This window comes from Gymnoscopelus braueri (assembly GCF_963280865.1).
Source record: "Gymnoscopelus braueri genome assembly, chromosome: 22".
NCBI classification, from domain to species: Eukaryota; Metazoa; Chordata; class Actinopteri; order Myctophiformes; family Myctophidae; genus Gymnoscopelus; species Gymnoscopelus braueri.
This window is the reverse complement of record NC_137624.1, coordinates 40,421,708-40,448,085: the sequence shown is the minus strand read 5'-3', so window position 1 is coordinate 40,448,085 and position 26,378 is coordinate 40,421,708. Positions and strand designations below refer to the sequence as shown.

At 39.7% G+C, this 26,378-nt stretch overlaps 1 protein-coding gene across 1 annotated transcript in view; it reads left to right on the top strand.

The window, feature by feature from the left end:
- Positions 1 to 26,378, top strand: part of loxhd1a (lipoxygenase homology PLAT domains 1a) — a gene marked incomplete at both ends in the record, with an annotated part of 83,262 nt that overhangs the window by 12,830 nt on the left and 44,054 nt on the right. The window contains 15 exons of the mRNA XM_080419622.1: positions 1,724 to 1,908; positions 4,572 to 4,670; positions 5,260 to 5,408; positions 8,042 to 8,165; positions 9,055 to 9,305; positions 10,198 to 10,333; positions 12,054 to 12,217; positions 12,838 to 12,924; positions 13,911 to 14,046; positions 16,564 to 16,718; positions 17,783 to 17,967; positions 20,669 to 20,745; positions 21,938 to 22,134; positions 24,374 to 24,566; positions 25,791 to 25,951. Coding sequence (XP_080275748.1) covers positions 1,724 to 1,908; positions 4,572 to 4,670; positions 5,260 to 5,408; positions 8,042 to 8,165; positions 9,055 to 9,305; positions 10,198 to 10,333; positions 12,054 to 12,217; positions 12,838 to 12,924; positions 13,911 to 14,046; positions 16,564 to 16,718; positions 17,783 to 17,967; positions 20,669 to 20,745; positions 21,938 to 22,134; positions 24,374 to 24,566; positions 25,791 to 25,951 — 2,299 coding nt within the window. The remainder of the gene's footprint in view (positions 1 to 1,723; positions 1,909 to 4,571; positions 4,671 to 5,259; positions 5,409 to 8,041; positions 8,166 to 9,054; positions 9,306 to 10,197; positions 10,334 to 12,053; positions 12,218 to 12,837; positions 12,925 to 13,910; positions 14,047 to 16,563; positions 16,719 to 17,782; positions 17,968 to 20,668; positions 20,746 to 21,937; positions 22,135 to 24,373; positions 24,567 to 25,790; positions 25,952 to 26,378) is intronic.

The following is a 26,378-nucleotide window of genomic DNA, read 5'->3' as shown; positions in this document are numbered from 1 at the left end:
ACCTATGCTATAATTTGGTATTATCATAAACAATGTATAGGTTATATGGGCCTACTGTACATTCTGGAAATCAGTGTTTGACGCGTCACCAGACTTTCCACCTCGGAAGAAAGCCTGGTATCCGTTTCTAAATGGCTGTGTGATCCGGTGTAGGCCACGCCTACTGAAAATAAAAAGAAACGGGTTCCGGTTTTTCGGCGCCTCTTTGTTTTGGGCCCCCGTTAGCATTTAAATGCTGAATCGAGTACTAGTTTAGTCTCGCCAGTCGCTACGAGTTGGAATAAAGGATGGATAATATACCAAACAAACTATTCCTATAAGCTAAACTGCGCCGCATCAAGGGTTTTATTGGGTAGGCCCTAGAATTATGATGCCCTTGATCGCGGGGAATTATTTTGGGTGACACCGGTACCCTTGGTTCCGGCCGTGGGTTCCGGCCGCCTGATGACGCGACTGATATGATGACGCGCTCCCGACCGGATCAGAAACCAAAAAACGATATTGATCCCAGGCTATGTTTGAACAGCTAAAACTGCCCCGCCCCTATAAAACACAGTTGGAAGAAGTCCACCCTGGTGGAAGAAGTCCACCCTGGTAAACCCACCCAAGCTCTGTAGTCCGTATAAACAAATACAAGGATACTTCTCTCATCAATATACATTTATTTTCATATATTTAACAGAGAGGATTCCACAGCACTGCAAATAGCTGCCTTTGAATGCAAGACATACAATGTACATTTTGAAAGTACGTACATTGGGCACACATTAACTTCTTCTGAGAAGTGAAAGTCTGTTATTCAAAATGTACCCGAGAAAAAGTACAAAAGTATTGGCTTTAAAATATACTTAAAAGTACTCAATATGCAGAATGTCCTATTTCACAAGTTTTCAAATGTATAAAATGTATTAAAATCTTTTGAAAATAGCAGATCTACAAGCTTGTAGATCTGCTATTTTCAAATAGCCGAAGAACAAAGGGTAGGCCTATACTGTAAGGCTGAAGCGGTGGAATGTTTTGTAATAATAATCAAAACGTAACTAGTTACTAATACATGGTTTCAAATAATTTCAAATATATATGGAGTAAAAGTTCAATATGCCTCTGAGATGCAGTAAAGTAGAAGTAAAAGTATTGAAAATATGAAATACTCCAGTAAAGTAAAAATACCTAAAATGTAATTTATAATGTATAAATATATAATGGGGGGGGGGGGCTTTTCTACCACGACAACCCCCCCTCCACTGAATTGTCACCTCCAAAGCCCGTATTTCTCCATACATTTACAAATCCAAAATATAAGGTACTTACCCGCTTGCTCCAAATGTTAACTCAGCCTACGGGGTAGTTGTGCAATGTATTAGTGAATATTTTTCAATAAATAAGTGTTTTAATCCAGTCTGTCTTCCCCCCCTCGTTTACTTCCTGTTTACATTGAGTGTAATTCCGGATGCGCTTCGTCACTCTCGCCCATTGGGAATTTCCGACAGAATCGGCCACAGACGGGATTAAAACACTTATTTATCGAAAAATATGGACTAATATATCGCCCAACTACACCGCAGGGTGAGTTAACATTTGGTGCACGCGGGTAAGCACCTTATATTAAACATTTGTACATGTTTGGAGAACTACGGGCTTTGGAGGTGACAATCCAGTGGAAACTGGGGTGGAGAGTCTTAATCTAAAGGCTACGAATGCGGCATCCTCTCTGGTTCCCCAGGATCGAGCATGACAACACGGGCATCGGGACCAGCTGGTTCCTGGACAGGGTGGTGGTGACGGACATGATGCGGCCGCACCTCCGCTTCCACTTCTCCTGCAACAACTGGCTGAGCAAGGATGAGGGAGACGGCCTGTTTGTCAGAGACCTGCTGGGCAGCCAAAACCCCATGGACCTCCCTAAATGTACGTCACCCACTCACCCTGCTACTTTTTGGTGGGAAAAGTAGCAATTTTTTTTGTTTTACTTAAGTAAAAGTATCAATACTGCAATGTAGAAATAGCCTACTCCAGGGGTCTTCAACGTTTTCAGGCCAAGGACCCCCTAGCTGAGAGAGAGATGAAGCAGGGACCCCCTCTATATTGTATAAAATTGTGTTTCAGATAAACTTTTGCTGCTCTTTTTTCCCTCCACACCTATAACTCTTTGCCAAAAAAAATGTTTTTTGGCAAAGAGCTTGTAGATCTGCTATTTTTGGCTAAAGTTCTCCTCAGAAAATGGATGCTAGGGTTCAAGTGGTTAATGTAAAATAAATAATCATATCACACAAAGATTTGGCGGACCCCCTGTAGTAACTCTGAGGACCCCCTAGGGGTCCCGGACACCCTGTTAAAGACCCCTGGCCTACTCTGTTACAAGTAAAAGTCCAGAATTCAAAATGTACTCGAGTAAAAGTACAAAAGTTTTGGTATCAAAATGTACTTAAAAGTACCAAAAGTAGAACGTTTTCAAATGTATAAAAATCTTTTGAAAATAGCAGATCTACAAGCTCACAGTGAGCTTGTAGATCTGCTATCTTCAAATGGCCGAAATGTATATAGGGCTGAAGTGGTTTTTGTAATAATAATCAAAATCTGCAAAGTAACTAGTAACTAAAGTTTTCAAGTAATTGTAATGGAGTAAAAGTACAATATTTGCCTCTGAGATGTAGTGGAGTAGAAGTAAAAGTATAGAAACATTGGAAATACTCAAGTAAAGTAAAAAGTCCTCAATATTGTACAGTAAGTACTGTACTTGAGTACATGTACTTAGTTACTTTACAACACTGGTATTCACCCATCCTAACTATTAGGAGCAGGTTTGGGTTGTGTAGTTGCCTAGCCATGATGCAAGTCCAAATATTGGTGAAATATCTTCATCGATATTGATTAGAAATGTATCTTTCAAAATGGTCTCAATTAGTTACATTGCACACTGATACAGCTCCCAAAGTAACTCTTGTAGCACACAAACGATAGACATTTTTTTTATGCAGTCAGGTTTTGTAATGTTATGTTATATATATATTGGCACAGTCAGCTTTGCTTGTGTTTGTTTGTGTGCTAAAAAAAAGGGGGAGATGTTTGTGGGTGCAAACCAGGACAGTCTGACTGTGAGGTCTGAGGCGGTTGTCATAGTAACAGAGGCATAGAAGTAGATTGCACAAAGATACATGAGCCAAGTCATAAAGTCATATGCCTACATCGTTGGTTCGCAAAGTGGGGTCCTTGGGGGGGGGGGGGGGGGTTCCAGGGGGTCCCCAGCAAAATGGCAAAATGTGTCAATATAGCATCACAATAATTTCAACCACTTAAACCTTTTATACGTTGGCTATGAGCTTGAGCTTGTAGATCTGCTATTTTTTATTTTATTTTTTTATTTGTGCAAACCTTTGAAAATATATATTGTTTAAACAGAATATTTGTAACTCAAATCTTTGCTTCTGGGGGTCCCTGGAATAAAATATTTTGAGATGGGGGTCCACAGTCAACTACTGTACATAATAATTTTGAGGGTCCTTGACATGAAAAAGTTTGAGAACCACTGGCCTATATGACACACACACACACACACGCACACGCACACGCACACACACACACACACACACACACACACACACACACACACACACACACACACACACACACACACACACACACACACACACACACACTATTCAATGGGCTTTATTGGCATGAGAAAACATACACATACACATACACACACACACACACACAGCCGCCCCCCCCCCCCCCCCCAAAAAAAAAGAAAAACACAGAGTGATGAATATTTAAAGTGGAAACAGGCTTATTGAGGATTACAGAGGTCTCTAATGCCTCCAGAAATCATCCTCTGCTAATGAGGTGGTTATAGTGTCTGCCCTGAGACAGGGAGGCTGAGGTTCAATCCCCGGTCAAGTCATACAGTACCACAGACTGTAAAGATGGAACCTGATGCCTCCCTGCTTCATGGCACTCAGAGTCCAGGGGGTAATAAGTCCCTGTGACATACTGTACTGTATGCATCATGACTAGACCTGTCACAATTATTACATCATCGTCAACTCGCTCATTATTCTTGCATAATTGTCCTAACATTTTCACACATTTTCAAATATTAAAAAAGCAGAAATAGCAGATCTACAAGCTTAAGCTTGTAGATCAAGGTTAAGCTTAAGAAAAAGTATTTTCTATTTCTGCTTTTTTTTACATGTATAAAATGATTAAATAGGTCAATATTTCTTTGTATATTTAAGTTATTTGTCATATCTGCCCTGTGCAATTTTTTTATTACGATGCCTAAAACAGAAATTAAGATTGTATTCATATGTTCCAATGTTCAATGCCAAACACACGATTAAAATGTTAATCGCAATTATTTGTATGACAATTAATCACCAACTTAAATTTGTAATCGTGACAGCCCTAATCATGACCAGGGTGTGTACTTGAACATCATGTGACCACCACTGCTTATTTGCATGCCAGTCTTGCATTACACTAGGGGAAAATCTGTGATTTAAAAAAAACGGTGGCCTGGTCTTAACCTCCTGCCATGTTTGTGTTTACTTTGTTTTGTCTTTTTGCAGCGAATAAATATATAGTGAGTGTGTTCACCTCCGAAGAGAAGGGCAGCGGCACGGATGCTAATGTTTACCTGAACATCTTTGGAGAGAATGGAGACACAGGTGAATTATTGGTGTTTAAACTAGAATGAATACGAGCACAAACTCCAATCACTAAAGCAATATAAAAATGTTGCCAGGTGCAGCATGCACGGCTCCAAAAGTGAATCATGTGAAAGATTTAAGCCAGCACTCACATTCGGTCCATTCAGGCACCTTTCATTTATTTATCAAAGCAGGCAACATGACCAAGACGGACGCGTTTCGGCTACAAAGGCCTTCTACGCTGTGGAAGACTATGTAGCCGAAACGAGTCCGTCTTGGTCATGTTGCCTGCTTTAATGAATACATTAAAAGTGCCTGAATGGACAGAAGGTGAGTCCTGGCTATCATCATTCTTCACATTAATTAGTGTTTAAAGACTGATTTATTCTTCGTCGTACGATGACGCCACGCCCCGAAAATAGCATATCTACAAGCTCATGACCAGTTGTGAGCGTGTAGATAAGCAACAACATAACAGCTTAATCGTTTTTTACACAGCTAGGCCTGCTCTTTAGTGTTTTGACTGTACAAATAGCTGCCCTCACTTTTATTGCAATGCCTTTGATTCATAACATAAAAATAACTGTAACTTTGTTGCACACCTAAGGAGAGAGACGACTGGCCAGTGACAAGGACAACTTTGAACGCGCAATGGAGGACAAGTTTACGATAGACGCACCGAATCTTGGGGCGCTCCGGAAAATAACCGTCGGCCACGACAACAAAGGCTCATCAGCTGGCTGGTGTCTGGCTAAGGTACGAACCGGCCTATAGGGGGTCACCAGGTGCGACACACAAACCTGGACTGTCTTCTTTCCAGTCCCCAAACACAACCAGTTTAAAGGGATTCTAGGCAACTTCAGAGATCAAAAAAAGAAAAAAACTGTTGTCAAACACCGCCCGCTATCTTAAAAGTAAATTCCGTGCCTCAAAAAAGAAGTTTGAGAGCATTTTAAAGTTTTAAAACCGAAAGTAAAAACACTGCAGATAAAACAAGGGCTGCCGTTCCATTTTTGTCGGCTGCACTCGGTTCCATTCGGTTTCACTCGAACTCGCCGGACGCGCACGGACGCGCACATGCGTGCGTTTCATTTACGTCGATACCCGGATGTCAAAACATAAATAGTAGGGAAAATACGGATTTCAGAAAGAGGACTGTGTTTCAATGCAGGAAAACACCCCAGCATCATTATATAGTGGCTGATAGAGGGGGAAAAAATTGCAAAATATATATATATAACTATTTTAAAATGTAGGCTTCAAGTTACCTAGAATCCCTTTAAAATCCAAAAGAGAGATTCATTAGTGAAGTGGAAAACATGGGTAAATTACCTCAGGGTGGGCCCCTGAACATAAAATCCTAACTAAGAACAAAAATCCTATAAGCTTTCCATTAACACAAATAAAAGGACATTTTGGCCCGATTCACTAAGCTGGTTACACCCATATTTTGAGTGTAAATGGTCTTAAATGGGGGGCGTGGAGCAATGCAAAGGATTTTCCATATGAACGCACCTCTGACCTTCAGGCAAAAATGAGGAACAGCTGTGATCCGCTCATATCAGAGATTTACACACCCCGCTGTGAGTTGCACGTCGGTTTTTGCTTAGAGAAAACACACCGTCCTTTAGTCACTTTATTTACACATTATTTACCACCAGCTTAGTGAGTCGGGCCCATAGATCTTACCAACTCTTAACTAAAGAAAAAACATGATGAAAAGGCCACCGACCCCTACACTACCGAGGCTGAACAATAACCCATGTTAACACTGGCCAATCTAAAACACTGAAAACACCAGAGGACTGGTGTGGTCGGAGGCTGGTCAAGAGAAATACAGATCCACCAGCATTATAAGGGACCTCCATCACCCTTCCCATAGCCTGTTTGCCCTCCTACCCTCTGGGAAGAGATACAGGAGCATTAAGGCTCGAACAGGCAGGATGCTAAATAGCTTCTTTCCGAGTGCAGTAAGGACTGTCAATGAACTGCGCCCCCTGCCAATCCCCCCCCCCACCCCCCCCCAGGCCTACTGACCTAAACTGACGCGGCTGTGCTGGACTGGACATGATGTGATATTGCACTTTTGAAATACATAGCAGCACTTTACTAAGACTGTGCTGGATTGCACCATGGCACTTTACCTACCATACCCACTGACGTGCTGTGTTGGTAGCTTTTTTTAGATGAATTGCACGTCAATACATATTGGGTTTTTTAAATGTTTGTTTATGCTGTTTTTATGGTTGTATGCTGTTTTTAGTCTGGGTCTTTTATGTTTTTAGATAGGCTTGATGTTTTATGTTACACTGCTAGTGACTGAGGGGGAACGATATTTCATTGTCTGTATGTATGTAAGTACATGGAGAGAGTGACAAATAAAGATTCATTCATTCATTCATTCATCAGATAGGTGACAGCCAGCTTTATAGCCCACAACCTGGTTACAGGAGCCAATTAACAGCAGAGTCCACCTAGTAGCCAACCACTCACATTCAGATATATCACTCAGTCACCAGTCACACCAGCTGGTAGTCAATCACTGACTGACTGACTGACTGACTGACTGACTGACTGACTGACTCACTCACTCACTCACTCACTCACCCACCCATACTTTCATTCTTTTTCCTTTATTTATTCAGGGAAGCCCGTTGAGAGCAAGCTCTCCTTTTCAAGGACGCCCTGATAACAACATATAAAATACATACATAATGAGAAACAATAACAAACATTTGAATCACATTACATTACAATTACAATGTCACAGATGCAAATAAACATAGTGTTACATGAAACAGGTGCAGTCACTATGTAGTGTGTCCTCAAGAAGCACCCTAAATGTCTCTATTGAGACCAATCGCACCATAAAAACAAGGGGAGAAAGACAAGTGCAGAGGAAAGACCCTAGGGCAGTGGTGTAAAGTAAAATGTGTATTCACCTTATTCTTGGCCCTTCTCTGCTGCTTCATTCAATATCTTTCCACTTCATCCCTAGTAGGCTACAGGTGTAATGCAGGTAATCAGTGTGTTGCCAGATTTTGCAAGAGAAACAAGCAGCCAGGTCTATGAAAACAAGCCCCCAAAAAAGAGGAGTTTTACCACTTTACATCAGCTATTTGAAAATAGCAGATCTACAAGCTAACAGTGCGTCAGATCGCGACATGTTGTGAACTTGTAGATCTGCTATTTTCAAAACATATTGGGGGAAAAAAGTGAGATTTTCTGAATATTTTTGAAACATTTTAACAAAGATCTTGTATGGGGGTCCCTGGCACAAAATATTTTGAGATGGGGGTCCGCGGACAAATACATATGAATCTTGGGGTCCTTGACATGAATGAAAAAGGTTGAGGATCACTGTCTGGTCTGTGTGTGTGTGTGTCCAGGTGTTAATTGATGACATGGGGAACAAGGAGGTCTATGAGTTCCCAGTGAACCGCTGGTTTGCCATGGACGAGGGGGATGGGAAAATACAGAGAGACATACTGGTGGGGTCAGGACAGCCCATGGGTAAGAGAACAATTCACACTCATTACTCCAGGGGTCTTCAACAGGGGGTCCGGGATCCCTAGGGGGTCCTCAGGGTTATTACAGGGGGGGCCGCCAAATCTTTCTGTGATGCTGATACAGTATATATATATATATATATTTTTTTTTTACATTAACCACTTGAACCCTTGAATTTCCATTTTTTAAATACTTTTACTTCTACTACATCTCAGAGACAAATATTGTACTTTTACTCCACAAACTTACAAAGTTACTAGTTACTTTGTAGATTTTGATTATCATTATAAAGCATATATTAACAACACATTGAGTGCCAAGAACGCATATATGCGTTCTTTGCTTTCTTTTGAATCCATCACTTGAGTGCCAAGAACGCATATATGCGTTTTTTTTATAATTTTTTTTTAATTTTTTTGACCCAAAGACCAAGGAGATATGATTTTTTGAAGATTTAGACTCCCATCCACTTCCTTGTTAACTTAAAACTTTAAAATTCTGTATCTCGGCTCCTGAGTACTTTTTTTTTCTCAATGAAAAATCTCTGGCATAAAACAGCTAAAAAATCTGAAATAACTCTGGCATTCAATGTACCAAATATATTAACATATATTAAGCTCACAACGCGTCGCATGGCGACGTGTTGTGAGCTTGTAGATCTGCTATTTTCAAAAGCCTTTTTTTACATTTTAGACGGGACATTCTGCATAACTAGTACTTTTGCTTTTGGTACTTTAAGTACATTTTGATGCCAATACTTTTGTACTTTTACTTGAGTAAATTTTGAATTCCGGACTGTTACTTACAGTATGTAAACAATTTGAGTACTTTTTGTCCACCACTGTTGATCATGAACGGTACGACTGTATTTTCTGCATTTCCATACACACAGGGATCATTTACAACGTCCAGGTGATGACGGGCGACATCAGAGGCGCGGGCACCAACTCTAAGATCCACATCGTGATGCACGGCTCCAAGGGCCAGCAGAACAGCGGCAAGATCTTCCTGGAGGGCGGGGCGTTCGAGCGCTCCCTGATCGACATCTTCAGCGTGGAGATCTGTGAGCTCATCAGTCCGCTCAGCAGGGTGACCGTCGGACACGACAACGCCGCCATCGGCGCCGGGTGGTACTGCGAAAAGGTACTCAGATGTTTAACCCAATAAGACCTTTAGGCCGATTCTATACAAATGTCTTCTAAATCCTAACAGTTTTCTGAAAAACGTACGTTGCAAAAAGATTTGTACACATTTTCACGATTTTTCAAAAATAGCAGCACAAAGTGACGCGCTATGAGCTTGTAGATCTGCTATTTTTGAATAGCCAAAGTATAAAAGTATGCTTTTTAGCTCAAATACGCTCTACCTGTCTTAATGGGTTGATTTATACTCATAAACATGAGCTCATATAAATCTGAGATATTATTGTCATTGATATTATTTTTACAAATTAAGCATGTCGCATGCCAAAAAATATCAGATCTACAGCCTTTTTGGCAAGCGACACGAATGACGCAGTATGTAGGCCTATAAAGTATAAATTAGGCCTGGTTAGCCAACATAATGTGATATTGTTACAGTAAAGATCAGAAGCCCAGGTGTTAATATTATGATTTACTGTAACTATAGTCCATATTCTGGGATGAGTGCCACCATAATGCATCCAAACTATACTAACAGCCACGTATAAAAGTCCCACTCTGCCAATGGGTTGTTGTCACTGTAGCACCCTGAGTGCTGTTGTGGGTTGTAGCTGACACAATTGATGAGGCAGTTTTGTAATTAAAGCTGCACTTGATTTACCACACACCGTTAAGCTGGGCGCTGCGAGCATCAGGCAGGTAGCTCACCCAATCTGCTTCTGAAATGCCAAATTAATAATCAACCTGGACTGGAAACAAATGCTGAGCTGTGTGAGCTGACACCCTTGATCATGTCATGATGATTGAATGTGGTTACGACTCCGAGCAGAACCTACCGATTAGAAGAACGTGTACAATATTGAACGTGTCATTGTGTCCCATCATCGCGCCAGGTGACTGTATACTGTCCGTTCACGGGCATCGAGCAGACGTTTCCATGCGGGAAGTGGTTGGACGAGGACGAGGGCGATGGACTCATTGAGAGGGAAATCTATGAGATGGTGTCTCTCAGACAGAAGAAACTCAAGCGTGAGTGATCGACTCATTCTCCTTTTGCGCAAGCAGTTCAGTTTAATCACAGACTTTTACTGATAGCTCAATTTTACCAAGCAGCCTAAGGCAGTGATTCTCAACCTGCGGGTCCCACAGGATTTTTTTTGTGGGGGTCCCCAGATGACGGTTAAGTGAGATGTAAGGACTTTTAAAACCTTTTGAATACTTAAAAAAAAAAAAGACCATTACTGGTTCAAAAGTAATCAACAAACGATACTATAAAAACTGGTCAAACATTGGCCAAATTGTCAAATAATGTAAGATATTTTGAAAATACCAGATCTACAAGCTCACAACGCCTTGCGTTGCGAGGCGTTGTGCTATTTTCACAATATTTATCTGTGGAACCAAGTCAAAGTAAATTGAATGCCTCAACTCCTACATTCCAAGTGTTTGTCAGGGTGGGGGGTCCCCTGTTCAAATATGATTATTTTGGGGGATCACGGCCTGAAAAGGTTGAGAACCACTGGCCTAAAGGCAGTGATTCTCAACATTGGGGTCTGGGAACTACACAGAGTTTGCTGTAACTCAGAGAGTCTGCTGTAACTCAGAGAGTCTGCTGTAACTCAGAGAGTCTGCTATAACTCAGAGAGTACAAATTGAACCAAAATGGTTCTCAGAGTTAAGTTAACACTGATGATTTTACAGTGTATAGTTTGGGGTCCCAGAGATAAAGAAAATCATGTCAAATGGGGGTCCGTGGTCTAAAACATATCAAACTAGCGGTTCTTGAAATTAAAATGGTTGAGAATCACTGCCCTATAAATAAAAAAGACAGTGAGCAAGACTCGGGCGTAGGTACGTAGGCAGTGTCTTTACGGTTCGATTATTTCTGAAAGCTCAGATGGACAGCAGTGTTGATTTCGTCGGCTGAAACTATGACGAAAAATGTCTGTCGACCATCTTTTTTCACTTACAAAAATGAAATAAAAACTATGATGACTAAAACTATTACTAAATATTCTGACAATTTTGTCCAAAAAAAATAACTAGACTAAAATGTTTGGGAGGGACTAGAGGAGAGAAGAGATCCAGTAGAACTAAGACAAGTCATCATGGATGCGCGCAGACGTCAGTGGCGTGCACAGACATTTTGAGGGGCAGGTGCTCAAGTAAAAAAAAAAGGGCACCTTGCGCGGCGCGCGGAACCGCCAGCTGCCCTAGTAGTGTGAGAAGAAAATTGCAATGCACATTTTGGGGAATTGTTAATATATTAGAAGTTTTTAATCCAGAATTGATCGATGTCACCATGGGCCACATACTGTAAAAAAATAAAATAAAAAATTAACTTTTTTTTTTTCAAAAGGGCACTTCTGGTCAAGAGGGCAAAGGGCAGGTGCTCTAGCACCACCTAGAGTCTATCTGTGCACGTCCCTGGCAGACGTCACAGAGCGAAAATAGCAGATCTACAAGCTCACAACGCGTCGCACTGCGACGCGTTGTGAGCTTGTAGATCTGCTATTTTCGGCCTGCGAAAATGAGCCATTTTCGATGGCATCACGGCCTGTCAAAAACGAATTTTAGTCGACTAAATCAACTGTTAGTCGACTAAAATCTTGATATCTTAGTCAACTACAACTTGACTAAAAGTAAAATATGACTAAAACTATTCAAAAGGCTATAAATGACTAAAACTAAATCAAAAATGTGCTGTCAAAATCAACACTGATGTCCAGTACCCCCTCCCTCACCCCAGAGTACCCCTGGTCTCTGTGGATCTGGACCACAGACGAGAAGGGGGCCGGGACCGACGCCACGGTGTTCATCCAGATCTACGGGGAGCTGGGCCGCAGATCTGACGAGATCAAACTGGACAGCAAGTCGGACAGTTTCGAACAGGGTCAGCTGGACCAATTCATGGTAAGAATGAACTCACCCGTCCACACTTAATAACCATGGTGCATTATTACTCAGTGGTGAGAAAAAAGTACTAAATTTTTTTTGCACAAGTAATACTGCAGTGTGGAAATTTATTTGAGTAAAAGTACAAAAGTATTGGTATCAAAATGTACTAAAAGTACCAAAAGTAAAAGTACTCATTGTGCAGAATGTCCAATTTCACAAGTTCAATCTTTTGAAAATAGCAGATCTACAAGTTCACAATGCGTCGCGATGCGACGCATTGTGAACTTGTAGATCGGCTATTTTCAAATGGCAGAAATGTATATAGGGCTGAAGTGGTTAATGTATGTTTTGTAATAATAATCTAAATCTAAGTAACTAGTAACTAAAGCCGTCAAATAATTGTAGTGAAGTAAAAGTACAATATTTGTCCCTGAGATGTAGTGGAGTAGAATAGTATTGAAAATGTGAAATACTCCAGTAAAGTAAAAATTCCTCAAAAGTGTACTTATGCTTATACTTACAGTAGGCCTACTTAAGTAAATGTACTTAGTTACTTTAATACTTCTCAAAAGCATATCTACTATATTATCAGAAATCTGTTTTACAACATTTATTTTCATTCTGTTATTCTCAAGGTTGAATTGCCAGACATAGGAAAACTGACAAAAATAAGAGTCTGGCATGAGAAGAGGAGTCCGTTTGCTGGCTGGCATTTGAATAGGGTGAGATCCAGTGCTTTGTTTCATCTGTCAATATAAGGCTTTCAATGGGATGTTAAAGGTAGGGTAAGTGATCTTCTTTGGTCAAAATAAGTGTTAAATACAGTAGCTCTATAAATTCTGATAGTACTCGTTGTTTGTTCAGTAACAGGAGTCTCCATGTCTCTCCAGCTCTTTATTAAAGCACTTCACCCAAAAAACCTTTGTTTCAATGGATTAGTCACCCCATGGATACTGGAGACTAATCAATTGAAACAAAGTTCTTTTTTGGGTGAAGTGTCTCTTTAAACAGAACATGCATTTTCAGGTCGGGACACCAATTTTCTCCAATCAGGATAGAGAACTCAGTCAGGATACAGATTAAACAAGTGAAACTATAAAAAAAAATCAGCTGATAAATGGGTACTCTCTCCTGATTGGCTGACATTTTGTCACCGAAAAGGTATGTTTTGTTTATTAAAGAGCTGGAGAGACATGGAGACTCCTGTTACTGAGCACACACTCTATAGCAATGATTACTATGACAATATAGTGCTTTAACCTTAAAAAATAAATAAACTTTTGTTTTAACCCAAAAAATATCACTTACCCTACCCTTTAAGTGATGAAATAAATAGCTTTTTTTGTATACATACACACCATATGTACCATGAGGGAGTGAAGGAGGGATAGCGAGGGAAATCGTAATTACTATGTTAATTGAATAATTATTATTTTATTATAATACATTTTTCTTTTAAGTTATTGTCTGTATGTTGCATTTTGTATGTTGGACCCGGGTGGGGGGTAGATGTAAGGGCACAACAAAAAAAAGTATTTTTGACATCCTATGGCTATTGGATACCTTTGCACCTTGTCAAAAGCAATAAATACATATACAAAAAGAAGAAGAATAAAAAAGCTTTATATTCAGACAGTAAGGCTTTATATAGGCTTATCGTTGGTGGGTATATATAGTGGTGGTGATGGACTGTGTTGCTCTTCCTCAGATCACCCTGATGAAGACCCTGACGAGGGAGAAGTATAAATTCCAGTGCTCACGCTGGCTGGACGTCAACGAGGACGACAACGAGATCAACAGAGAGCTGCCGGCGACCGGTCCCAACATCCCCGAACCTCTGCCCTGTGAGACACATGCAGGCACACTGTCACCTAATGGATCACACATACTACGCGCACACACACACACACACACGCACGCACAGTGGTGGAAAAAGTACTCACATTCTTTACTTAAGTAAAAGTATCAGTACAGCAATATAAGTACACTGTTACAAGTTAAAGTCTGGAATTCAAAATGTACTTGTGTAAAAGTACAAACGTATTGGCATCAAAATGTACTTAAAGTACCAAAAGTAAAAGTACTCATTATGCAGAATGTCCCATTTAGAGTTTTCAAATGTATACAAATCTTTTTTAAATAGCAGATCTACAAGCTCACAATGCGTCGCATCGCGACGCATTGTGAGCTTTTTCAAATGACCGAAATAGGGCTGAAGTGGTTAATGTGTTTTGTAATAATAATGAAAATCTACAAAGTAACTTAAGTTTGTGGCGTGGTGGAGTAAAAGTACAATATTTGCCTCTGAGATGTAGTGGAGTAGAAGTAAAAGTATTGGAAATACTCAGGTACAAATAGTACAAATAAGCTTGTGAGCTTGTAGCACACACACACACACACACACGCACACGCACCCCGAGTGATGAATATTTAAACTGGAAAACAGGCTTATTGAGGATTACAGAGGTCTGTGTCTAACGACCGCAGAGAGCATCCTCTGCTAATGATGATCCAGTTCAGTCAGTGAACCTTGTTGTGGTTAGAGTGTCTCAGTGTCTCTGGGAGGTCAGGGTTCAATCCCCGGTCGAGTCATACCAAAGCCTGTAGAAATGGTACCTGATGCCTCCCTGCTTGTGCTTGGCACTCAGAATCAAGGGTCGGATAGGGGGTAAGACTTACCCGGTTAAGTCCTTGCGACATACTAGTCTAGTGTCATGGCCACACACACAGTCACACACTCAGCCAAACACTCACTTAGATTACAGTTTACACTGCGTCCAATTGTTTTTTAATTGTTTTATAAAAGATCGCGCTGTTCTCTATCATCCGGAGTGACCACTTACACTGTAACTCACACGGATAGGGAAATAACGTCCGCCACTACAATTATTTTAAAACTTTAGTTACTAGTTACTTTGCAGATATAAATCGTTATATTATAAAACATACATTTACCACTTCAGCCCTATTTTATACATAGGCTATTTGAAAATAGTCGATCTGCAAGTAGGTCTGCTATTTTCAAACATTTTAGTACTTTTACTTTTGGTACTTTAAGTGTATTTTGATGCCAATACTTTTGTACTTTTACTCAAGTAACATTTTGAACACAGGCCTTTTACTTGTAACAAAGTATTTCTACATTGCAGTATTGATACTTTTACTTAAGTTAAACATTTGAGTACTTTTACCACACTTGCAAACACTCTTACATTAAAGTTTGCACTGCCAATATACCAGTGTGGTTCTCAAACATTTTCATATCAAGGTCCCCCAAATTGAAATGCATTTGGCTGCAGAACCTCATCTGAAAATCTTTTGTGCCAGGAATCCCCAGAAGAGAAGATGTTTTGTTGAACAATTTCTAAATTATTCCAAATTTCTCCATTATAAAAAATAGCATGGATCTTCAAACTCACATATACGTCATGAGCTTGTAGATGGGCTATTTTTTAATATAGTATGATACTGGGCTAATGGCTAAGCAGTTTTTAATGTACAGTATATTCACAAATTTGAACCCCTTCAAGGGCCCCTGCAGGTCCCCAGACCCCACTTTGAGAACCACTGCAATAAACAGTACATTAAGCTCATAGTGAGAGTCATGACATCCTGCTATTGTCACATCAAGCAGGATCTCAAGCCCACAACTTGATTTTTATCATCGTTTTTAATTAATGATAAAAATGTATAGGCACCGTGGAGGATTCAAACCCCCAGGCAGGAATTTTACCGCTGTGCCACCTGAGCACCCTACAGGCCTAAGTTTACCCCTGTGCCACCTGAGCACCCTAACAGGCCTAAGTTTACCCCTGTGCCACCTGAGCACCCTACAGGCCTAAGTTTACCTCTGTGCCACCTGAGCACCCTACAGGCCTAAGTTTACCTCTGTGCCACCTGAGCACCCTACAGGCCTAAGTTTACCTCTGTGCCACCTGAGCACCCTACAGGCCTAAGTTTACCTCTGTGCCACCTGAGCACCCTAACAGGCCTAAGTTTACCTCTGTGCCACCTGAACACCCTACAGGCCTATATGTCCATTTCTTTACGTCACTGGTTGCAAAATGTCCCCTGAGATGTAGCAGAGTATACGTATAGACAATTGGAAATACTCCAGTAAGGTCAAAATACCTCAAAATTGTACTTAAGTACAGTACTTGAGTAAATGTACTTAGTTACTTTACACCACTGATAACATAACATCACTACTTGAGTAACTTTCAGAAAATGTTTGATTTATGGTTCATAGATACTGCCTCCATTTGCAATCTCAGGTTGGGGAAACAGTGATGTTGTTTTGAGTCATTTTATGCCATGTAGAATGTTCTAAAAGAGTTCTTCTCTGCTTCCATCCGTCTCAGTGATAAAGTACATGATCACCATCTGCACCGGCACCATCAGTGGGAGTGGCACCGACGCCAGTGTCAGTGTCAATGTCATCGGTGACCTGGGTGACACCGGGGACAGACTCATGTTCAAGTGCAAAAACAACGCCAACAAGTTTGAAAAGGGCAACGTGAGTACTACCTGATTCAGCATGAGAGAATACATACAATAATGTTGATGACTTTGATGATGATGAATAATAGGAATAATGCTTGTTTTGGGGATTGTTCTCCTATAGTAAAGGAGTAGTTCACCCAAAAAATTACTTATTTTCAATCAATTACACACCCCATGAAGCCTTGAATTCATGGAGAATTCGTTTTTGTCGCATTCCTGAGACAATAATTTAACACAGTGGTTCTCAAACCTTTTCATGTCAAGGACCCCCAAATTGATGTGTATTTGGCCGCGGACCCCCATCTGAAAATATTTTGTGCCAGGGACCCCCCCATACAAGATTTGTGTTAATGCTTCAAAAATATTCAAAATGTTAAACATTTTTGCAAGATTCTTTTGAAAATAGCCGATCTACAAGCTCACAACGCGTCGCAAATGTGAGCTTGTAGATCGGTTATTTTCAAATGCCAACGTATATCGGCCTCAAGTGGCTAAACTGAATTAACTGCAAAATTAACTCATTTTGCTGGGAACCCCCTGGTACTCCCCCCCAAGGACCCCTGGGGGTCCCCGGACCCCACTTTGAGAACCAATGCTTTAACATCATGTCCTGTGTTTTCCAAATCCTTATTTACAATTTCTGAACATTTTTTATTATTATTTTGTTAACCCATTAAGATCTGAAGCCGATTCTTAATGTCTCCTAAATCCCAACAGTTTTTCTGAAAAACGTATGTTTCTATGTCAGTGGTGCTCAAACTTTTTCATGTCAAGGACCCCCAAAATTATATGTATTTGGCCGCCGACCCCCATTTCAAAATATGTTGTTCCAGGGACCCCCAGAAGCAAAGATTTGAGTTACAAATGTTCGCTTAAAAAATATACATATTCAAAGATTTGCACAAATTTTCTTGATTTTTCAAAAATAGCAGATGTACAAGCTTGTAGCGCGCGCTATGAGCTTGTAGATCTGCTATTTTTGAATAGCCAAAGTGTAAAAATAATGCTTTTTAGCTCAAATCTAAAAATGACAAAGGTGGACCTTTGATGACATAATATGACTTTGTTTTCGTATAGCACGATGAGTTCCTGATTGAGGCGGTGGTCCTGGGCCAGGTGCGCAGGGTCCGCGTGGGCCACGACGGTCGCGGCGGAGGCTGCGGCTGGTACCTGGACAAGGTGATGGTCAGGGAGGAGGGCCAGCCAGAATCTGCGGCCATTGTGTTCCCTTGCGACAGGAAAGGCAATATTTCATATAACGTGTGAAGTACTTTTTCCACCACTGACTATAAATGGCTCACAGTTTAACAGGTAATACGATTTATTTGAAAAATTATCTGTAACTGTAACAGATTAAGTATACTTAAATATGATACAATTTTAGATTAGAAAGACAAGAATTAACGTTACCGCTTCATTTATGTTAATGATCAAATCACCGTAGTGGCAGTGAACGAGAGGCAAGGCAATATAGCGAAAATAATTGGATATACAAAAGCAGTCCAATACGGTTATGAATGAACTATTAGTAGCCTATGGTATAGGTATAGGTATATCGTTAGGAAAATCTATATTTTACGCTCATTTTAATATTTTTTGGACCAGAAGTTTCGGTTTTACGGAATGTTTTCTTCCTGGTTGCCATGGAGATTCTGAGTAGCCCTGCATATATTTGCCTGTTTAAAATTGCATTTGTTAAAATCGGTCTTTATCGTTCTGGCGCACGAATCGGAGCTGGAAACATTTGTTACAGTACTTGTAAGAATTTTATATATCTACCCTGAAAAAAGAATGCAGTTTCTGAGTGGGGATCAATGAAAGTCAGAATAAGAGCACTCGGCCCACGGCCTAAATCACTGGCATGCTCGTTTTGTTGTTTGAATACGAATCATCACCTATCAATGTTCATTTTGTTGACCAAGACTAAAAGACTAAAACCCTAAAAGACTAAGATTTTGATATTTAGTCGACTACAGTGATGGAAAGTAACTAAGTAACTGAGTACTATGTACTCAAGCACTGTACTGAAGTAAAAGTTTGAGGTACTTTCACTTTACTGGAGTATTTCCAATTTTCTGTACTTTTACTTCTACTCCACTACATCTCAGAGGCAAATATTGTACTTTTTACTCCACTACAATTATTTAAAAACTTTAGTTACTAAGTTACTTTGTAGATTTAGATTATTATTACAAAACATACAGTATAACCACTTCAGATGCGACGCGTTGTGAGCTTGTAGATCTGCTATTTTCAAAAGATTTTTATACATTTTATACTTTTGAAAACTTGTAGGATATCGGGGCATTAATTTTTAGCGTGATTTGTAGTTGTACAGTCGCTTAAACCCATTAAAACCGGGAACGCATCTGTGATAATTTTTTCTACATTCTTTGGCTATTCAAAAATAGCAGATATACAAGCTCATGCCGCGCTATGAGCTTGTATATCTGCTATTTTTGAAAAATCTGCTATCTTATCTGCTATTTTTGAAAAATCTTGAACATTTTTAATTCAAATCTTTGCTTCTGGGGGATTCTACAAAATATCTTCTAAATGCTAACAGTTTTTTGAAAAACGTATGTTTCTATATCGGTGGTTCTCAAAGTTTTTCATGTCAAGGACCCCCAAAATTATATGTATATTGCCATGGACCCCCATCTCAAAATATTTTGTGCCAGGGATCCCCCCAGAAGCAAAGATTTGAGTCAAAAATGTTCCCTTTAAAAAATGATATATTCAAATATTTTCATACATTGTCACGATTTTTCAAAAAATTGTCAAGGAAATCTTAGAATGACACAGATGCGTCCCCGGATTGAATGGCTTAAAAAGACTAAGACCTTAATTGCTGTACACTATGAGAATGAATTTCACCTGCAGCTCTGGGCGTGTTGACCCTTGTGTTGTTCTCCAGTGGCCGGTGCTTAAGTAGTTAGGGAGTTGACGGAGCAGAGTCTTGGTTGTTCTCCATGTGGCCGGCGGTGCTTAAGTAGTTAGGGAGTTGATGGAGCAGAGTCTGGTTACAAATAGGGACTAAACACACCGTCTGTGGTTAGCCAGCTCCCTGTCAGTCTGTCTGTCTGTCGTCCAGTAAGTGGAGCTATAAAGCACACGCACGCCGAGCCGCGCGGTGCCAGGTTACACCTGAGAAGGGAACCTCTGCTTTGTCACCAGAGACAGTAATGCTCTTTTTTCAGTCATTAAAATTTGAATGAATGAAGGTTCTTGACGTTTTCTATAAAATGGACTATATACAATCTCACAATTCAATTCAATTCATTTGTATTATATAGCCTATAGTGCCAAATAACAAGTTGTCTCAAGACACTTTACATATAAAGTAGAGACCATGACATTGTCCCATCCTGAGCAAGCAATTTTTGCGACAATGGCAACAAAAAACTCCCCCTTAACTGGTGGAATCGTCAGAGAAGGGGAGAGAAGGAAAGAAGGATCACATTTTCATATACCTACCTTTTTTTAAATCTTTATCTCTGAAACATAAAAAAAGGCCGTTAACAACACACTCAACAACACACTCCCCTTTTTATAAATTTTTTTTATTTTGTTTTTGAATTCCTAAAATGTTTCTCTAATTTTTGAGTATACATTTTTTTCCGTTATTCACAACGAATTAGGAGATATAAAAATTAAAAATAAATAAAATCCATTCTCTTCAAAGTTAGAAAATAAACGGACAAATAATTCGCATTTGTTCTATAAAAAAATGATTAAAAACCCTGGCAGTGGGTGAGTACATTATGAATAAACTCTGGCAGTCAATGTGTTAATATCTGTGTTCCTCCTTGGTGTTAATTTATCCATTTGTAAATCTGAGAGTGTACAAATCCATTTGGTTACATTTGTACACCCTCAGAGAGTCTAAATGAACCCTCAGGATTACATTACAGTGTATAGTTTCATGCAGTTAATGGACCTATTATTACCGTGTCTCTGCAGGTGGTTGGACCGCAATGAAGACGATGGTCAGATCGTCCGTGAGCTGGTTCCAGACGGAGACGGTCTTCGCCTCTTTAGTGAGTATATAGCATTGGTTCTCAAAGTGGGGTCCGGGGACCCTTAGGGGTCCTTGAGGGGGTTCCAGGGGGTCCCCAGCAAAATGTGTGAATATACCATCACAATAATTTTAACCTTTTACACTTTGGCTATTCAAAAATAGCAGATATACAAGCTCATAGTGCGGCACCGAGTGCCGCGCTATGAGCTTGTAGATCTGCTATTTTTGAAAAATCTTGAAGATTTGTGCACATCTTTGAATATATTTCTTTTAAAGCAAACATTTTAACACAAATCTTTGCTTCTGGGAGTCCCTGGCACAACATTATTTTCAGATGGGGGTCCCCGGCCAAATATATATCAATTTGGGGGTCCCTGGCATGAAAAAGTTTGAGAACCACTGGTATAAAGAGTGCTTCTGTCGGGTAGAAACCTTGTATCTTCAACTTTTTGTTTGTTTTCATAAACGAAGGCCCTACGTCGTTGTATGTTGGACAAAGTAACGGAAATTGGCGATCTACAAGATCACAATGTGTCGCATTGTGTTGCGTTGTTGTGAGCTTGTACTGTAGATCTGCTGTTTCTGCAATTTTGGAAGATGTTTAAAAAGTTTGACACGCCCAAAATAGGGCCACCAGGTTGAACGTGGTTAAAGTGTGTGTTTTATAAATATTTAACCAACGAAAAGTATTAACAAGAGTTTGTGACTAAATGATATGGATCCATAAGTTCTTTTTTCCACTTTCCTAAAAAGTAATTGTATGGGCCAGGGGTCCTTCGGGGGGGTTCTAGGGGGTCCCCAGCAAAGGTAGTTAATGTAGCATCACAATCATTTTAACCACTTTTATAACCTTTTATACTTTGGCTATTCACAAATAGCAGATATACAGGTGCGAAGTCCTGTACCTGTTTGTATGTTTGTCTGTACGTAAAAAATAAGCATTATGTATTGTACTTTTCCCTGCCTAAGAACCCCTTATATAAAAAAAAGAGGAAAAAAAAGAAAATAACATTAATCATTTTGGACGTACAGTACAAGGTGTTCTACCTGACACTTATAATATACAGTCAATTATTATTATTATTATTAATACTATTATTATTATAATAATATTCGCTTCCTGCTCCTCGTGAAGGCATGGTGACATTTTGTGGTTACCTTTTTATTACCATTTTATTTCATGAAATTCATGCAATTCCATTTCTCTTCAGACGTCAACTATTGGATTGCGATTAAGACGGGCGACGTCCCCGGAGCCAGCTCTGACTCCAGGGTGTTCGTCAAGCTGTACGGAGACAAGGGGGACACCTGCAGAATGATGCTGGTGGTCTCAGCAAACGACCTGGGAAACTACTACGAGGACGGACAGACGGACACTTTCATAGCAGAGACTGCTGACATCGGAAATGTACGTTCCTCATAAGCAGTGGTGGAAAAAGTACTCAAATGTTTTACTTAAGTAAAAGTATCAATACTGCAATGTAGAAGTACTCCGTTACAAGTAAAAGTCCGGAATTCAAAATTTACTTGAGTAAAAGTACAAAAGTATTGGTATCAAAATGTACTTAAAGTACCAAAAGTAAAAGTACTAAAATGTTTGAAAATAGCAGATCTACAAGCTCACAACGCGTCGCGATGCGACGCGTTGTGAGCTTGTAGATCGGCTATTTTCAAATAGCCTAGGTATAAAATAGGGCTAAAGTGGATAATGTATGTTTTATAATGTAATCATTTATATCTGCAAAGTAACTAGTAACTAAAGTTTTCAAATAATTGTAGTGGAGTAAAAGTACAATATTTGCCTCCGAGATGTAGTGGAGTAGAAGTTAAAGTATTGAAAATTGGAAATACTCCAGTAAAGTAAAAGTATCTCAAAATTGTACTTAAGTACAGTACTTGAGTAAATGTACTTAGTTACTTTACACCACTGGCTGAATTAGAGCGCAACTTTCTGCCAGGAGGCATGGCCTATTTCCCTCCATCTCTCTCTCTCTCTGTGTGGATCATGTGATGATGACAATGTTTTTGGGGTTGTGTTGCTTGTATGAAAAGGCTTAGGGCAGTGGGGGGGAGGGATACAATCAGTGGGGGAAAGTAACTAAGTACATTTACTCAAGTACTGTACTTAAGTACAATTTTGAGGTATTTATACTTTACTTGAGTATTTCCAATTTCCAATACTTTTACTTCTACTCCACTACATCTCAGAGGCAAATATTGTACTTTTACTCCAATACAATTATTTTAAAGGTTTAATGACATTCACTTTTACACCACATTCAAAGTCTTTGTCCTGGTCCTTCAAAAGTGTACAAAAAGTTTTAAGTGAAAATTCCATTCCAGTGATCCATGGCAGGTGTTTTTCTCTCACATTTCTAAAGCCTTTTCAACTGCAATGAAAAAAGAAATCTTTGCCTGCGGGTGTCGCTGGTGAGGGATTTTGCCTGTCAATCATCGCCTCTGCTCCGCCCCCCCCCAAAGGAAAGGATAGGGGAGGGGAGGGGCGAGGAGGAGAGTGGGCGGGATTAATCGACTGTGACCTCACTGTCGAAGGGCCAAGCTCAGATTACTTTTCAGCCTAATTATTCAGAAAACCCCAGACCACAGAAAATCCACTGAATGTTCTAAGTTCAGTTTTTTTGGGTGTAATTGAGGTCATAAAACCCCAAATAAAACATTGAAAATAAAAAAAGTGAAAATGAATGTCATGATACCTTTAAAACTTTAGTTAATATAGTTACTTTGTAGATTTTGATTATTATTACAAAACATACGTTAACCAATTCAGCCCTATATACATTTCGGCCATTTGAAGCCGACCTATACGGCTATTTGAGCCGATCTACAAGCTCACAATGCGTCGCGATGCGACACATTGTGAGCTTGTTGATCTCCTATTTTTTAAAGATGTTTATACATTTGAAAACGTGAAATGGGACATTCTGCATAATTTTACTTTTGGTACTTTAAGTACATTATGATGCCAATACGTTTGTACTTTCACTCAAGTACATTTTGAATTCCGGACTTTTACTTGTAACAGAGTATTTCTATAATTGCATTATTGATACTTGATAACTTAAAGGTAGGGTAAGTGATATTTTTTGGTTAAAACAAAAAGTATTTTGTTAAAAGGTTAAAATACTATACTCTGATAGTAATCATTGCTATAGAGTGTTTGTTCAGTAACAGATGTCTCCCTGTCTCTCCAGCTCTTTAATAAACAGAAAATACATTTTTCGGTAGGTGTCAAAATCTCAGCCAATCAGGAGAAAGTACCAATTTTTAAGCTTAATTTGTATAGTGTTCCAGTTCCAATTTTGCATGCTAATTTCTTAGTGTCATCACTTCCAATTTCACTTGTTTAATCTATATCCTGATTGAGTTCTCTGTCCTGGTTGGATAAAATTGGAAATGAAACTGAAACTGAAACGAAAATGCATTTTCTGTATAATAAAGAGGTGGAGAGACAAGGAGACTCCTTTTACTGAACAAACACTCTATAGCAACGAGTACTATCAGAATATAGAGCTATTTAACACTTATTTTAACCAACGCAAATCACTTACCCTACCTTTAAGTAAGAAATGTGAGTACTTTTTCCACCACTGATAATTGTACTGCATTCACTTCAATTGTGATCACAGATTAATCGTATGCTCATTGGCCACACCAACGAGGGTCTGAGTGCCGGCTGGTTCCTGGACAACGTGCAGATCACCGTGCCGGTCCACGGGAAACGCTACATGTTCCCCAGCCACCGCTGGCTCTGTAAGGACGAAGCCGACGGGAAGGTGGAGATCGAGATTTACCCCAGCGAGGTGGTGGAAGTTGAACAAAGTAAATATACCATGTTATAATGTAAATAATCATAATATACCGTTATGTGAATAAAATAACACTCTGTTAGGGCTGCAACCATCGATTATTGGTCTTGTATTGATTAACTGAAAATCAAGAAGGGTGTTTTTTCATATTCATTTACCTTTTTGGTAACATTTTCTATGAAGGTCGCCTCTATAATGCTTTATAAGCTCATTTATAATGCATTATAATGCCCTTAAGGCATCATAATACTCGTTATAAATGTTTATAATCATGTATAACGAATTTTAACCACGTTTGTATTGTATTATAACTATCAATGAATCGAAGTGAAAGAAATTCAAAAAAAAAATTATAGTGGAGGAAATTGATTCACAAAGTGTCGCATTGCGGCGCGTTGTGAGCTTGTAGATCGGTAATGTTTTGTATTTTTGAGAGATTTCGAACATTTAAATTTAAATTTCTGAATTGTTCTATTAATTGACCAAATTTTCCCCCATAAAATCGATTACTTTATTAAAATCTATTATTTCTATGATAGATTTTTGATTAGTTCGATGAACTGTTGCACCCTTAAAGGGATTGTAGGCGATTCAGAGATAAACAAAGAAAAAAATCCAGCAGTTCGTTTCCCCGACCACCAGGGGGTGTCGCACGGAGGACTTCCATAGAGTTAAGGAGACTTCTAAACCGTCCATGCCGAATATAGGTTACTTTATTCGGATACAATTCGCGGAACTGCCCGCCCCTGCCGGTTCTCTGAATTTTTATTTTGAAATAGGCTCTTTCATGACAAATTGACCACATATATGAAGTTAAACAACTAAATTCTATCCAAACGCTGTCTGAAAAGTAAATTATGTGCATCAAAAACGGAGTTTGAGAGCATTTTAAAACCGAAAGTAAAAAGTCCACACGGACACGGACGCGCACGGATGCGCACATGCGTGCGTGAATTTACGCACCGGATACCCGGATGTGTAACCTAAATAGTAGGGAAAATACGGATTTCAGAAAGAGGAGTGTTTTTCAATGCAGGAAAACACCCCAGCATCATTATATAGTGGCTGATAGAGGGGAAAAAATGCAAAATATATATATAGAGGTATTTTTCAAATATAGGCTTAATGTTGCCTACTATACCTTTAAACTCAGTGTTCAATGCTATTATGCAACACAACACACCCTGTGAACCAAAACAGTTACATTACCATCTCCCCTGTTGACTCTTTCCCACAGCGATACTCTACGAAATGCACGTGGTCACTGGGAACCGCCACTCGGCTGGCACCAACGCCAACGTCTACTGTCAGATCTATGGGGAACACGGTAAAACCGAGGTCATCTCCCTCAAGAGCCGCTCCAACAACTATGAACGTGGAACCACTGAGATTTTCAAGGTCTGTCTCATAATGTCTAAGCCATTGGTTCTCAAAGTGGGGTCCGGGGACCCCCTGGGTGATCGTTACAGGTCTGTTAACTCTGACGGTGTACAAATGAACCCTTACTGATGCATTTGGTTCCATGTGTACACCCTCAGAGTTAAATTAACACATTTTTGATTTTACAGTATACATTGGGGTCCCCAGAGGTAAAAAATAATATCAAATGTGGATCTGTGGGCCTAATGCATATCAAACTGGGGGTCCTTGAAAAAAACTGATTCACTGCCAAGGACAGCTTTTTTTTTTTAATGGTTTTTGTAGGGGTGTGCCGATACACTAATTTCATGAAACGATACGATACGATATTGGGCTCACGACATCGATACGATACGATACGATATATAGCACTTTTTTATAATGAAAATATATGGGGGGGGGGGGA